The sequence below is a fragment of the Vanessa cardui genome, chromosome 17, assembly GCF_905220365.1.
Source record: "Vanessa cardui chromosome 17, ilVanCard2.1, whole genome shotgun sequence".
Taxonomy (NCBI): Eukaryota; Metazoa; Arthropoda; class Insecta; order Lepidoptera; family Nymphalidae; genus Vanessa; species Vanessa cardui.
In genome coordinates, this window is record NC_061139.1 from 8,514,489 (window position 1) to 8,531,270 (window position 16,782).

Sequence of the window (16,782 nt, forward strand, 5' to 3'; positions counted from 1 at the left end):
AGCTCTGACTTAGGCAATTAGAAGTGAGTACATTTGTGAAAATTGAGTGATTTTTTTTTATTTAAATCTTATATTTTATTAACAAAGAAGAAACAAAAAAACAGATAACTACAAAGAGACTCAGGACTCAAATAATCATGTCGTTACAAAGACAATCGTTGCTTATTTGAATCAATGTTGCCATGTACATCTCAGTTGTATCGGTCGATATGAGTCCTTAGCTCAGTAGGGATACTTTGCTTTTTATTTTGTACTTATACACTTACATTATACGTACTCCGTGATCAAGTAGTGTGGACATCGATTTCATGGGTACGCCACTCAAAGGCTGGTTCGATTCCCAGTCGAATCGATATAGAAAAAGTTCATTAGTTTTCTATGTTGCCTTGGGTGTGGGTGTTTGTGGTACCATCGTTACTTCTAATTTCCCAAAGCACAAATGCTTTAGCTACTTACACTGGGATCAGAGTAATATGTGATGTTGTCCAATATTTATTTATAAATACCAAAAAAATGTTATACTTCTTTAGATCTTGTTCTTATGTAATATACATTTTATTCTAATTAAGACTCACACTTTGTATATAAAGAAATAAACAGTAAAACGTCAATACGACATAAATGCTTTACGATGTTACCAATTATTTAATAAAAACCTATCAATGTTTTATATTATACGACTAAAAAATATACGTATATTTTTTGTAAATTAAAACACTATGAATATATAATTTTTATTAACTAGAATCGTGAGACGTTTTTATATTTTAATTTCCGCAATAAATGATCTTTGATTGGCAACCGACTAAACAGAGAAAGCCAGTTCGATTCTTGCTCGTGACGTAATTTTCGTTATCGAAAGGTCTTAAGATAGTTACAGTTTTCTTATTTTTTGATTGTTATAATAATAGCACTTAAATCCTTTTTAAATTCCCAAAGAAATTAATACTAGTCTGTTCACTCGCGAAGGCTTCCTATCGGCTTGCATTAGTATGAGTGACGTTCAAACTGTCGTCTGTCTGTGTGTGCGTCAGATGATATATTTAAGAAAAAAGACAGCAAAAAAAATAGGTAGTTATTGTTTATGTAAGTTGAGTACATTTAGTTACATTTTTAACTGGTGTGACTTTATATTTGCACAGACAACGATCTAATATTGTCAATTTATGTTTTTTATTTTATGAATATGCCGATAGCATTTTTTATAAAAACAAAAGGATTACATACGATGTATTCAGTATAGATAAATACCTTAAGTTCAATATCAATACATTAAATACAAGTATTTAGTGATCAATAAATCAAAATGATATTAAAAAACCTACCAATCCTGTACTAAAAAGATGTAAATAAAACAAAAAATACAATTTATTTTTCATCATAATTTATTAAGACAAAAAGTAAAAAAAATGTACATACGTAAAATTAGTTGAATTTTATACGTAATACTAACATTAAAAAATAACATCTGAGCAAAAAGCTATTGATTGATCCGTTCTTTATAATGATAGAATGATAAGAAATAAAATTTAAAAAAAGAACAATCAATGAACGATTACAACAATTGCACCAAATAGAATGCTATATAATCACAATACAAAATACATTTGTGAAAAAAAAACATAATCCATGAGTTCTTATTTCAAACATTGCTTATTTAATTCTTTATACTTTTTAAAATAAATCTTTATACAACATTAAGACATAGATACTTAGCAAATAATCCTTATCTAAATAATCTATCATTGCCTTTTTATTAACTTATAATTATCTAAATAATAAATAACACATTCATTGTTATTCCCAAACAGTCACATCTCATTTATTGCGTAAAAACACATACAAATTAAATTATAACAATACATTGGAACTTTAAATATATATTTCTAAGTAAACATTAGGTATGGCCTAAAATTTTGATAAACTATACTATTAGTTATTAAAATTTGGACGTAAACAAAACACTGCACAAACGAACCTTATGAGATCTTTACGAAAACCAAATCCACATCGCAATTACATACAAACATACCACTAGGAATTCATTATACTGTTAAAACTTTGAACTAATAATACTTCTCAAGAAATTACCACTAATTATATTAGTAATAAAATATAACTTATTTACAAACTAAAATAATCCTTATCACTTTTACGTATTGTAATATTTAACGTCTCATTATTTCTTCTATGCTAAAACCTTTTTTAGGGCCACTTGATTGACTCGTTCCAGGCTTTGGGTTCACATTCGGCTGTATACCAACTATGTTCTTAATACCATTAGCAATCAAACTAGAATCTGTATCTGTGGGTTCTTTTATATTGGTTTGTGATACATCTTTGCAACTAGTAACGCTTGTGGAAGTACTTGGCGCTGTATCTTTAGGTGGAACATGTTTCACAATTAAATCTTGAGCGACGGTTTGCTGCGGTCCCAATACGGTATGAGATATATGACCGTAAGGGATTTGTGGGTGCGGAGGTGGCAATGGTAGCCCAAACTTGTGATAAGATTGTATATTCATAATTGTGGGCGGTATACCAATCACAACATCGTTATTGACAATCGGGGGTCGAGGCATCGTAAGGTTTGTTGGTTCCGGCGAGCGACTTCGGTATACCGCTGCACAAGTCCTCACGTTTTCCCCAATATCTGGTGGATGACTTCGTTTCCTGAATGGACTGAGATACATCCCAGTAGGCCCTGGATCGATAGATGGACTAGCCATTTGATTGAGTTTTGAAGGATCTGGTGGTGGAACATGATGTAAGTCTCGGCGGATTTGCAATTGTGGATGTCTTATTGGATGTTCAGGTATATCAGAGTACCGTGTTTCTTTCTCCATAATTTCGTCAGTAGTAAATCTTCGCTTCTCGTATAAATCTGAAATTGGCATTCGATGTTTCTCTTGGTATTGTGGTCTCATAGTGTAAGGGCTTGCCCTGTCTCTATTCTCATTATGATGGCAATGAGTACGTTCAACCGGCGATGGTGAAACAGGACGCGGTCTTTCTTCGCTTTGTTCTCTCCCGGTACTTTCAATTGAAGAAGAACGTGCTCTTCTAACTGGAGAATGTTCCGGTGATGATAGTTCAGGATCTTCATCATCAAATCCTGGTTCAATAGGCGATCCTGGTCTGCCGATATCTTCTTCGCCGACATCTAAAACATCTCCCGTAGGGACATCGCCCACAGCATGGGTTAGGGCATGTCGTCTCAAGTCACAGTTTCGTCTGAATACTTTTCCACAGGAGTTGCATTCATAAGGTTTATGGTCAGTGTGTGTTAATAAATGGGTCTTGAGATTGGAACGTTGGTTGAAACTTCGACTGCAAACAGGACATTTGTGTGGCGACTCCTCCATATGAAGGATCTTGTGAACAGCCAGAGTTCGCGACTGACAGAATCCCTTTCCACATTCTGTACATTTGAAAGGTTTCTCTTTAGAATGTATGTACCTGTAACAAAGAAAGTGAAATTGAGTACAAAATATTTCAACCTCGTTCAACAGTTTATATCATAATATTACACTCTTAACGTTCTTCGAAAACATTTTAATGATTCGAGCCATAAAATATCGTGGTTTAATTAAATGTCTGAGGATGGGAGGAGTTGTATCGAGCATAAGTTCCAGATTGCTACGCGTATATAAAACAGGCTGTATTTACCGGTTATATTGCAAAATGCAGGTAAGACACGGATAGACTATAATTGAACACACTTGTTATTATTTAATTATTGTTATCCTATTATCTTAACCTTTAACTGTATAACATCGGTATCATAAACAATACTAAAAAAACTAAACTTGCTTTATATAAGGCAATATGTTTATTAATTTATAATACATAATCGAAAGTTCAAGCCATTTACGAATCGGTCATCTTTCCACGTAACATTGTGAACACCGACGTCACAATTTAACATCGGTGACCACGATTCTGCGCAAAGCCACCTTGAACGTGATCTGAGTAATTTGAGCCTATACTCTCAAGGCAAGTTTAGACGGAGCATGCACGAGAGTACGTTACACCCACCATTCTTCCCTGACCCCTACCGACGCAAAACGTACTGTTTAAAATGCGGTATAGAAATGCCAGACGAGATCATTTTTATTTGGTTCCGTTCCACAAGAGTTCCAGTTCAGCCGAATCGAATTACGTTAAAAGCATTTTGTGGCCAATCGCTTCGATTAATATTATTAACGTAGCGAGGTATTAGGTTGCCGGGCCCGATGAATTTAATGATTTGCTGTACGTTAACTTAAAAGAATAATACCGTTCTTATTTCAAAATCGTACAGATATAAAATATTGAAAGAAGCAATATTATAAGACAGATATATCCATTAAATGAACTAAGGAAGTTCAAGGCTGATGTTATTTTATAACGGAAGTATAAAATTTGCAATTCATCAAAAGTAATCCATATGATCTTTTTGTTCGTCAGTAATTGTCTGATTTTTTTTTTCGTCTAATATTTGAGATCGTCGGGAGTTTTATGTTTCGTGTAATTGTATATTTGTCTCAATAAGGTAATTCTGAACATTACAACAAATACTAGTCAAGTTTCCGAATTTTATAACCGTCTGAAATAATGCATTTTGATAATGTTTATTAAAACAAATAAAATGCAACACTGCTAATGCGTGATACTAATTTAAAATTGAATACTGCCTTAATTATTTAAATTAGGCTTATAACGTCGAAAGAGCGCGATAAACGCGAGGGTCCCAAGTGAAGCACATTAATGATAATGGTTCCAGGTCCTTAAATTCTTCGTCGTTGTCATGCTAAGAATGTGCCGCGTAAATAATATATCATTACTATGAAAGATAAACAAAAAAGTGTAATGACCTCAAACATCTCGCGTTACGTCGGTTTTTAGTTTCATCAAGATTGTACAAGATGGTGTCTCGGCGTCATAAAGCTATAGCGAAGATTTATTACATCTACATTCTTCACAGATCTTGTTTATAATACTTCATGATTTACGTGCCAAAATGTTTCTGATCTTTAAAGTAAGTTTTTACAACGACAACAACATCAACCTGGAAATTTCCCACAGCTGGGCTAAGACTTCCTCTCCCTTTGTGGAGAGGGTTTCGAACGTATTCCACAACGCTGTTCGAGTGCGGATTGGTGGAATACACGTGTGGCAGAATTTTTATGAAATTGGACACATGCAGGTTTCCTCACCTCGTTGTTTTCATTCACCGCCGAGCACGAGATGAATTATAAGCACAAATTAAGCTCATGAAAATTCAGTGGTGCCTGGGTTTGAACTGACAATCATCAGTTAAGATACAAGAGTTCTAACCACTGTGCCATCTCGGCTCTATGTTTTTCGGACTAAAATACTTCCTAAGCGAACACTGCAATGTTTTAATACATTTTTGTCAAATTTAAAAAGCCTTTGAATGAAGGTCCATGAATGAGTTTACTGAGAATCTCTTTCCTAAACCTTACGCAAATATTAGAATTGACGGTGACCGGTTTGCCACAATGATAGCTTACAAAAATCTATCTTATTGCATTACCATAAAGATTGTTTTGGAATAATATTAAATTTTTACTCAATACCGACGACTTAATATCACATGAACATAAGCCGGAGGTACCAATTTTTATCACTTGAATTTTCAATAAGGAAATCTCACGGCTAGAAGTTAAATAATAAAATGACCTTAAGTTTAAAATTTCGTACGTCAACAGTTTTTCAATTTTGGAAAAACATAATAAATTATTGAAACAAAATTACAAACTATCAAAGAATATAACAAAGTTAGTAAACACAATTTTTGTTTCAAATAGAGTTTCATTATATATTATGGACAGCAATATTTGTGTCAGTTAAGCCAATGTAAGCATATCACTAAAACTGTTACAATATCACATAATCAAAATATGTAACACGAAAGATACGATATTAACGTAAAATTAAGTTTCCAATTAGTTATATATCGAACATTATAGAAAAAGCGAACGTATTAAATAAAAACCTGACACGAATATCAGTCTCAAAACGACTTCCAATAAATTAGAAATATTTAATGAACGTGATATCTTAATTTTCGAAATGAATTGAGAAGTCTATTCGAGATTAACTACGTGGGATGACGGATTTGGTACCACTAGTCGGACAACTTTACCGAGATCAAACGAACCGCCAACGGATTCAAATTAACAAGGCAATTACCATCTTACTTTGAAAACGTTACTTAAAACCGACTAAGATAATAAAATCCTACAATTCTTACAAACCAACAAACCAAACATAACATCTCGCAGCAACCTTGAACGTTTAATTTGAATTTGGACAACCAAAATCATTCGAACGGTCACTATAAAATATTCTAATATTAAAAAAATTCAAATTCCGAATATACTCGAAATATGTACATTGAACAGATTATAATCGTAAATAATATACATAATTAATGACATAAACAAATCTCTCCTTCCCGGTTCCTTATCGCACCAGTTCGATCACTTTTGACGTTAAATAAAATATAAGTAACGTCTGTCTCTTCTTATTATACTTTAAGATAAGGATCGCGATGGACAGTCGCTCAGAATCCCATCAAGACCCGGCGCGGAGATTAAAAAAAGTGAGACCCGAAATTACGGAGAGGACTGTGGTCTCGCGCTAATGGCTTGCATTAAAAAATATTTTCCATTACGGTTACCGGTTGTATAATGTATTTTGTTCGAAGAGACACTTACAAGAGATAGCGCCGGCGAAGAAAATTGGGAAGTGACTCATGATATTGAAAGAAAAAAAAATAACACTATACAAATTTACAATGGCGATAGTCTTTGTGTCTTTAATTGAACGAAAACATCGGTCACTCAACTAAATCGTCTAAAAAAACATTCAAGTACAAAATTCATTGAGGAAACGCGCCGGCATTCGCCTGTGCGCGAAACGGGTTTTGAAAAACGTCCTCGTTTCGACGTTTCGTTTTACAAACAGCACAACTGTTGTGACAGCTACACGAATATGGAGACGAACAATTAAAACAAGCGACTCATACAAACGCATATAAACTTTAGAACATATCATATAAATTGACAATAAAAGTAAAGCTATTATACCAAAATGTGATAGCGAATTGTTATAAAAATCGTATGCGATATTGACAATAATTATTATAACAGTCAAAGGTAACTAGTATCAAAATAGCGTGTTAGTAAATTACAGAATAGCAATACAGGATACTCCGATAGTCTAGTTTACAATTCGAAGGCACACTTCTCACAACGACCCGGACGAGTTTTTTGTAACAATAATTCAATAGTGGGCTTGAGATTGCCTATCTGAGAACGATATAATTGACAAAGAATTAAGAAATATTCAGAGATGATTCATGGTGTTAATTATACCGTTTTTTTTAATCTATGGTGATGTATGTTCAAACCTTATTTAAAAATACGTAAACAACTAAAATGCAATCTATATTAATCCAAAGCCTTTTGAAATGTTTGACATTTTTTCTACCTTCAAAGGAAGATTTATAAAAGTCACGTAGAATTATTTACGCAAGCATTATGTCTGAATAAATAGTGATGCTTTGTGTAAATCGTATTTCTGTTAATAGGATTATTATATAAACAAATTTTTTAAGTTTACTCTATCTGGTATATTCTTAACTCTACGCCCCATCGTCTATGGGTCGAATCAATTTCTCTTACGAGTTTTTTTCTTATTATGAAGAATGAATCGAGCTGGCCATCTGGCCGCTTAAGCGTTGCTTATAGAGCTTGCTTTTTTGAAAGTACTAGCCTTGTCTTAAAGTAATATTTAACGTTCAATAACCAGTTTATTGCACTAAAGTGTATAATTTAATATTAATGTGATTTAGTTATTAAAATTTGATGGTATTTCAGAAACCGTTTATTGGAAATATAAATCATTTCTAATCTATTTCACACTTGCTTGAATTAATTAATATATTTATACTATTATTTCAGTATACATCTTATTAACAATACATTAAGATGTTAGTTGTAAATAATTAATAATAATTTATATTATATTGATTATTATATAGTCGATTTTCTTCAGGAGATAATATTATTTTCAAGTAAAGAAAGCAGGTCCACGCAGCGGAATGCGAGGTCAACGCCCCATCCCCTCCAGTTCATCTCCTCTAAGCCTCTATCGTCTAGATTGATGAAGCTTTACTTATCGTTTTTCTATTATTATATTTTACTCTGTACTGTACATTATTCATAATTAGAAAATAATACTATATATGACAATGAATAATACTTTTATAAAGCTGGGTTATAATGTATTTATTATTTTAGTTTTAAATTTTTTGAAAAGAATCTGATCTAAAAAGGTATACGTTGATAACTTGGATTGGTTATTATTTTTATAAATTTAGTACGGTTCGAATCAGTACGCCCACATTTATTTAAGTCGGTAGCGGTAAGACATAAATTTTGCTTTGAAAATGGTTACAAACTTTGAAACGCCACAAGTAAATCAAAACTGCTTATAAACAGCGCTAATTAACATAATCGAGCCATTTGTATAATTAAGGAGCAGATTATATTATTAAAAATCATTCTATATTATTTTTAATCTTTTCTAATTATGAATATATACGTAAATTATCTTAAAAAGTTTTGTTCTACATATCTAGCTTAAACTTTTATAACTTGGTCCCTAATGGTCGAAATTTAAATATGAATATTATTTTAAAAAATGGGCAATCTATATAGATATATATCTATTTAGATGAATTGCATGATTCGATTCTTTTCTTATTTATTTCACCTTTTATTGAAAAGACTGATGATGATGCTTGTTAATAGCATTTCAAAAAACGGATGTCAAATGGTTGGAACCATTTGTTTTGTGGATTGAAGTGGTTCAGCCAACCTTGAGTGGTTTAGATTGGACTCGGTAGGTGGCGTTACGACTTAAAAGTAAATAAAATTCACATTTCATCCGGATGAAGTCGGTACATTGCATGGTTAAGCCAATACGACTTTCAATCCATTTTAAATAATGAAAGGATTCTTTGTAGAATTCACGGTTGTATATAAGTTATTAAGATGCATGATTAAACCGCTATACTATTAAGTAACATAATTACAAGTAACGCTAGTTGTTCCGCGCGGTTTCACCCGCTTTCATGTTTGTTCAGGCTGTGAGTCATATCAGCTATAGTCAATAACTCTGTTCTCAATTAATGGGCTATTCAATACAAAAAAATTTTTTGAAATCCAGAAGAGTGTATTTAAACACACTTTTTAGCTTTACATATCAGTTATATAATAAAGTCGATTAGGCCATAATCCAAAAACGGACTCTAAAATCAACAAGAAATGGTAAAAAGTAATTGAATGCAACATTCTCCTAGGATAAAAGCGAGTTATTATTAATCTATGGAACACCCAAACAGTTACTTAGAGAACATTGAAAATAAAGCATGGCACAGAAGTAGCGACCATATTAAGGCATATAAAAGTACTTAAGCAACCGTTGCTTGTCGTGTAAGCCCACGCAACGTTTTATCTGGTACTTAGACGGGCCTTTAAAGCCTGGTGCACATTTAATTCCATTTATCAAATAGGTTTTATATTTATAATAAAAAAGCAACCCAAATCCAAATCTAAATAGTGCACTATATTGTAATCGTTTAAATTAGTATCGATAAATTATATTCGAAGCAATTTGGGAAAGTGAATGCAAATCAGAGGTCAAAGTGGTCAGTAAATTTAATTTAGTAATTCTAAAAGTATATTTCGTAATAAATAAATATAATTTACTAGTTGAAATGTGTGCCTTGTGTGCGCATACTCTAAGTCAATTTGTTTTAAAGCTACCATCATGAGGAACAAACGCCAACGCGTCGACTTTCAGCTAATTAGCATTAGAATAGAGTTCGTTTGAAATATTGTCTTAGTCGTGGCGAAATCTTTAGTGTTCCTATAATTGTTCAAGAGGTCATTAACTGGGTTAACTTATTACATATTTCTTACTACAACTTGGTACAAGCTGGTCAGCTTGGGTCTTACGACTCCTAGCTTCAAAATTAAGACTCCTCCCTTCAGAATACAATATTTAATAATATTAATGCTTTTGCTTTCCGATTTGAAAAATGAGCCGCTAAAACTCTCCCTGTAGTTTCAGAGGTTGCTGACACATAAGCAACAGGGCACTACATCTATGGAATGATTAATATATTCACAGCTCCAATATCTATGAACAGTGGTTACCATAACGTTAATTTGCCAGAATATCTAGCAATTTCCAATAAAAAAGATTGATAAGATTGTCAAATGAATTCCAAACATGTTTTTAAAAACGATAAAATATTTGAGACGGTAAAAGAAAAAGATAATCTTGAAATAGATACCAACGAATATATTAATAATGATATTTGTTTATTTATTCAAGTTTATTCATGAATTGAAATATTAAAACAAGGAGCAGTAGCAAAACGTTTACATCGCCCAATATGACATAATGCAAATGAGTCTAAGTGTTATTCACACGGTTTTTCGCAACGACTTGAGTGGCATTATAATTCTCGTAAGTATTTTTTGCGGCACAAGTTTTAACAGAACGATATATATGTTTTTATATGATGTACTTTTAAAATTCTTGTTTCATTTTTGACTACTAGCTATTAAACATTTGTTTTTTATTACCTCGAAAATGTTCTTGAAATGTTACTTTTATAAAATTCTAAGAAAACTAGTTGAAATTTCAATAGTTGAATTTTCTTTACAATTAAAGACCCTCATCATCATTCGAAATCATCTCTTTCAGTCTTAATATCAAAGTCCGTGATACAGCAGAAACCAATAGTCATAAATGCATCATAATAACTCTATACTTAGTTCTTTTTGGAATTATTCATAACTCTTTAATGATTACGTGTGTGGCCAAGATAATGCATCATTAGTATCTTTCACACACGTTCGATAGCTTGTTAGCGTTTTGCGTTCACTGGGTTTACAATAACTCGTTAAAGTACGAGTCTCATTTAATCTGCTACTTCCCTAATGAGACCGAGCACTCGAGCATTCAATGATTTGACATAACTATATACACGTTACGTTACGTGCTGTACGTACAAGTACAAGACTTTATCTTGTAAAGTCTTGACAATTTTAATAGGTATGTTGTATGGCAATTCGACTTAAGCATTAAAATGTATATTTAGATTTCTATTCAGTTCATCATAGACTTTTTTATCAGTACCATTATTTCCTAATTTTCTATAACAGGTAAAAAGTTAATGGAAAAATAATACAGTTTACGTCGTAGACTTGCATAACTCCACGCTACATCATTAATTTTCCGTTTGTTATACTAAAGAAATTTTGTATTCGTCGCGCGGCTTTATAAAAAAGTTGAATCCCCAAAGTCGGACAGGTACGTGGACAAAAAATAAATGGAAAATACTAATGGAGCGCGGCGAAGTGGTTGGTCCACGTTGCGTTCAGGTATGTAACTGGATTTTTAATCTTGAGAATGTCGACTAGTATATTATATAATTTGAAATACCAGAAACATTTTGTTTGTACATTACAAACACATTAAAAAATATAAATAAAGCTTAACGCTGTATATACTGCTGTTTGACCAATTAAAGAAGACACATTAAAAAAAATAATACATTTTTGTAAGTAATTTGATGTACATGTTATCGGAATAAATTTGATTTATTTCAAATAAAAAACCGTTTCCAGTCACAGCTGTTACTAATATATCAAGACAGTATGATACTACATTGCTTCCACAGCCGGTTTATCGTGGTCGCAGTCCGAGCGGCATAATGGGAGCGACGGCTCGCCGCTGCCGCTTCACACTCAATTTCACCTCTGACTGACGCAAACATTCATTGTGCTTACTTGCACCGGTGTCAGGTGCTTTACCTACTTCATGTATTGTAATTATATAAATTAAAAAATTGAATTTAGAATCAACGTCATCGCTACGTTATAATCCAATAACAAAAAAAAGAACAACGTAATTTCAAACTTCGAACAGATATTGGAAGCGTTTGAATTTTTAAGTTTTTACGTCACTGGCATTTAATTATAATCTTCGCTAAATAAATTTGAACAAAAACAAAGGTGCTAGTTTTTTAACGAAGACAGATACTTGATACTAACCTTTACACTTGGATAATTTTAAAACATAGTCTATTTCAAAACTTACGATATTGAAATCTGAGCCTCTGCCTTCTAACGAATGTGTTCTTATTAAATCATCAGCTAACAAACTTTTACAAATAATAATTAAAAGGTCGTTTGTTATGTGTGGCCTTGTTTTGGTAATGGGACGCGTTTACAAGATATCATGTCACCAAGTAACGGTGATTTTGATTGTAAAATTACAATCTGTTGAAGCAATGTCGTTTGAGGCACAAGACGAAATACTATTAGAGCTTGGCAAATTAGTGGGAGGCGAGCGTCGTCATCAATGCATGACCTATGAATAGATACCTATCTTATTTATCTATATTCCTATCTATTTAGTTTTTTATCTATACGTGCTGTAAAACCCTTTAAATAGTTTTAGAATCGAATAACAATTTATGTGAATGTTTATCATGTACCTACATCTTTTTTTGGAATCATATTACCCTAGAAGATTAAGACCGTTCAAAGCGTGGAATTTGTTTTAATTAAAATCACACAGGTTGTATAAATTGTAAATTTCCTTACTTAAATTCATATTCCGAACCGGTGGTTGCTTATCGTTTAATTAACATGACTAACTAGTTAAATTATCACACAAAATGTGCTTGTTAGAGCCTACTCGAATAATGCATATTTTGATTTTGATAAGCATAACTAATGTTAGATTTATATAAAAGATTAGACAGAATTTCTGTTTTTATAATTATCCGTCTATTTATCTTTTTTATTTCGAATACTATATTTTAATTAACAATCTTATAAACATATAAAGCGACACGAGTATCTTATCTATTACGTCATCAAATAAAAAAAATTAAAGGACGTAAAATAAAAAGTAGTATTACATCCAGTTGCTTTGAAAACGTAACAGCTTGAATCAGGACTAGTTTGAGTTATCAGATTTATAGCTCTGGCAGTTGATTCATGACGGTTCCAGTTGGCAATTAAACTGAAGTCTCTGGATGTCATTAATCAAACAATATTGATAGGCCTAACGTATGGATCCAATTAAAGTTTAAGCGTACGCACACTGCTTGTTACTTTATCTAGTGCCTATAATATTTACAAAATATCTTTCTTTAAAGTATAACATGTATTCAACTCTATTATATAATATCTTGCGTCTGAGAAAAGGTCTCCTTTAATCTTGAGGCGATTATTTTCAAGCTAGAATTTCATCCGAAATATTAAAGTTTTCACACGATGTTTTTTAGTGAAAACTCAGAGGCGTTTGCTAGGCTAGAACCCACTATGAGCTAAAATTCATAATAATGTGTTAAAGACACTTTTCACGCATTCGAAACCATCAGAACTTTCAAGTGGTTTAGTTGTGAGCGTTACGTTACAATTCGAAAGAGTTTAATTTTATTTTTTATAACATGATTTAGTCTAAGCATACGAAATATTTCGATTATATGCGCAACACTTTACGATCGGAATTCTTGTTAAAATTTTTCATCTCGATCTGAAGGAATGATTTATGACAAGTCGATGTACAATTAGGGCAATAGGTGGATGTAAGCGTTAATTTCGGTTTTATCGTAAACCCAGTTTAGAGTCGGTTGCATGTAATTGAGTGTAATCGGGCGTAATTTCGTATCGGAGAGGTTTATTGAAGCCTTCATGTAGTGGTTTCGATGTTAGACCCTTAACACACACATACATGGGTTATATAATCAGATACGTAATTGGTGTCAGCACATATTACGTATGAATAAATAATATAAGCTTTCTTGTCGCTTCATAGTTAATCTTCGCGACATTTTTGTACACCAAATTTCTATTGATTTACTTGTGAATCCTTCTAAATCTGCTGATCAAGGCCGTAACTACTAGGAGATGTGTAGCTTTTCTCACCGTTATTAACTTGTAGACTTATGAGTGTAATTCGCATACATTCACATTTACTTACGATGTTTTGCCTTCAACTTCAAGAACCAGATATATTATAAACACAAATTAATCAAATTAAAACGCCATGCTGTACGCCGGGGTTCGATGCTGATATCTTCACTTAAGATTCACGTGTTCGAGCCGCTCCGCTAACTCGGCTCCAATAAATTACTTGTCATAATCATATGATGGATTTGTTTAATTAAAATATGAAGTTCCTTAACTAACTAACTCGTGCATGTTATCGCTGAGCAAAGACATCCTTCCCTATTCGTTATATCTTGAGTCCACGAGTATTTGAGACACCGGTGAAACAGGAATAACAACGGCCTGTATATTTCCCACAGATGGGCTAAGTTTTCCTCTTCCTTTGAGGAGGTTTGGATCCACATGTGGCAGAATTTCGTTTAAATTAGATACATGCAGGTTTCCTCATGTTGTTTTCCTTCACCGCTGAGCACGAGAAGAATTATAAACACAAATTAAGCACATCAAAATTCAGTGGTGCTTGCCTGGGTTTACTATTCAGTCATTGGTGGTATGTGTACATTCTAACCACTGAGCCATATCAGCTCTTAAACGGGAACACCATATTTCTATCAAATCACTATTGAAATTCGGAATCTATGTGTACTAATGTAAGTCTTAACTACTTGAATGATAATAATTAATAAATCATCTTAAAAATAAAAACAATAATTAAAAGCGCGACTCAAAATAAAAACCTCTTCCTATTCTGGCCTAAAAGATTAAACAGTAAACTTCAATTGTTTGCTAATTGTGAGGAAGTGTTAGCGTAAAGAGACGAGCCTTAAATTCTTAAGCCATTCAGTTTAATCTTCATTGTTTGTGACAATGTACTGTCAGCACGATAATGTACCGTCAGCATGAGAATGTACCGTCATTACGAGATTGGTATGAATCGAAGATTTTGAGCTAAGAGCCGGGTGACATTGGACATTTTTATTTTAGAAGTCATTGTGTTTTGGGTAAATGAACTTGAGACAAAAAACAATACGCATACAAATTACTCGTAACTATGCACGTCTTCTCATACCGGATTGTTGTTATGTTTATGAATATTAATAAACAAAACTTTATTATCGCATGTTAATTGAACCTAGATTGAGTTTTCCTTCAATTTTAAATTATTACCATTGCTATTAAAATGTTTAGAAACGATCGACGTTTTATATCACACATAAAAACAACTAAATGTTCTATAGTCCTTATTCCTAAGATTTTAAAGTCTATATTGGTGTGTAGCTTAATAGTTGAACGTGCTCAGAAGAGATTAAAGATGGTTCACAGCTAAGGCAATAAATAACGCGATTAATTCTTTAGAACGGACTTCGAAGGCTTCTTCTATAAGTCTTTTTATAACAATTCAACCGAAAAACAACTTTGTTAAAGGAGTTAAAACGGATTTTAATCCTTGTATTTTTAAATTAAAATATGCTTCCTAATATTTTGTAACATCATAAAAAATAAGGAAATTAAAAGTGACTTTTAAAATTAAACGTAATTATGGTTTTTTTGTTTACAATTAAATTGATTAAAGGTCATCTATTTACGAATTCTGAAATACTGGACTTGAAAGGTCAGGAGATCTTAAAATCGATGAGGTCAAAAACTTTAACGTCGATAAAATTTTTATATTAATATGAATTTAGGTCAACACGTATGTCCTTATATCTTAAAACTGGAACATATAAAAGTGGCAAAACATAGCTACTTAATAAGTTATCTTTGAGAAGTTTCTTTATATTATTATTGGTAACAGAAAAGATTCATACATTTTTATCAAGTCAATCTTCCTTAATTAGTAATATGACAAGCAACATTAAAAAATATATTAAAGTATACATTTCTAAAATATAATATACAAAACGAAGCATACGGGAAAGTCATGGGTATAAAAGTCGTACCTGCCAAGGACAACCAGTTGAAAAGTGGCATGGCGTTCAAACCATGGACACCATTATTTTATACGTGAGATAAAATCACCCACAAACAGTCACGTAGATATGTATGTTATTATTTTAGTCCCTTGAATTAATTACAGAGAGATCTTTGATTATTCTTTACTGCTGTGAATTTGTTAAGGGAATTCTCTAGAATTTTTCATAGTAATGGCTCTATTTGATAATATCATTTGATGTATAAATTGTGCACTTTTATAGACATTCAATACTTTTTATCTCTTAATGCTATAAATTAAATTGCTAACTTATTAAATATATATTTTAATGGGGTTTGTATAATCTAAATTAGTATTTTTCATTTTATATCAACTTATTTATTTATCAAAATATATTCGGAATAAGCATGACACTATATAGTAATATATAAAAAATATTGTTTTGAAATGACCATGTTGTAGCTTTAGAAAAAGCTGAATTTTAATCCATTCAAAAAAAATGTTATTTATAGGAATTTCAACAATAATAAATAAATAAGATTAGGAACTTCTACCTGGTTATGTATATTCCAACGGATTTTATCTCAACATCGTCGTATGATTAATGGTTAACAGAGAGTCGCCTTGGATACCTTTCTTCTACATATAATAACAATAGAACAGGTCGAAATACTTTCAAAACTAGTTTTTTCACTATACGACAATTAAAAATAGTCACAGAACTGGCAACTGTATGTGGAATTACTTTAACATTTTAATTTGTGTAAATAGTCCTGTATTAACATTAATAAAGTT

General features: G+C 32.1%; 1 protein-coding gene across 1 annotated transcript in view; it reads right to left on the bottom strand.

The window, feature by feature from the left end:
- Window positions 1-1,436: 1,436 nt before the first annotated feature.
- Window positions 1,437-16,782, bottom strand: part of LOC124536714 — a 32,490-nt gene continuing 17,144 nt past the window's right edge. The window contains exon 3 of the mRNA XM_047113281.1: window positions 1,437-3,459. Within this exon, the coding sequence (XP_046969237.1) occupies window positions 2,169-3,459 (1,291 nt within the window). The 3' untranslated portion in view covers window positions 1,437-2,168. The remainder of the gene's footprint in view (window positions 3,460-16,782) is intronic.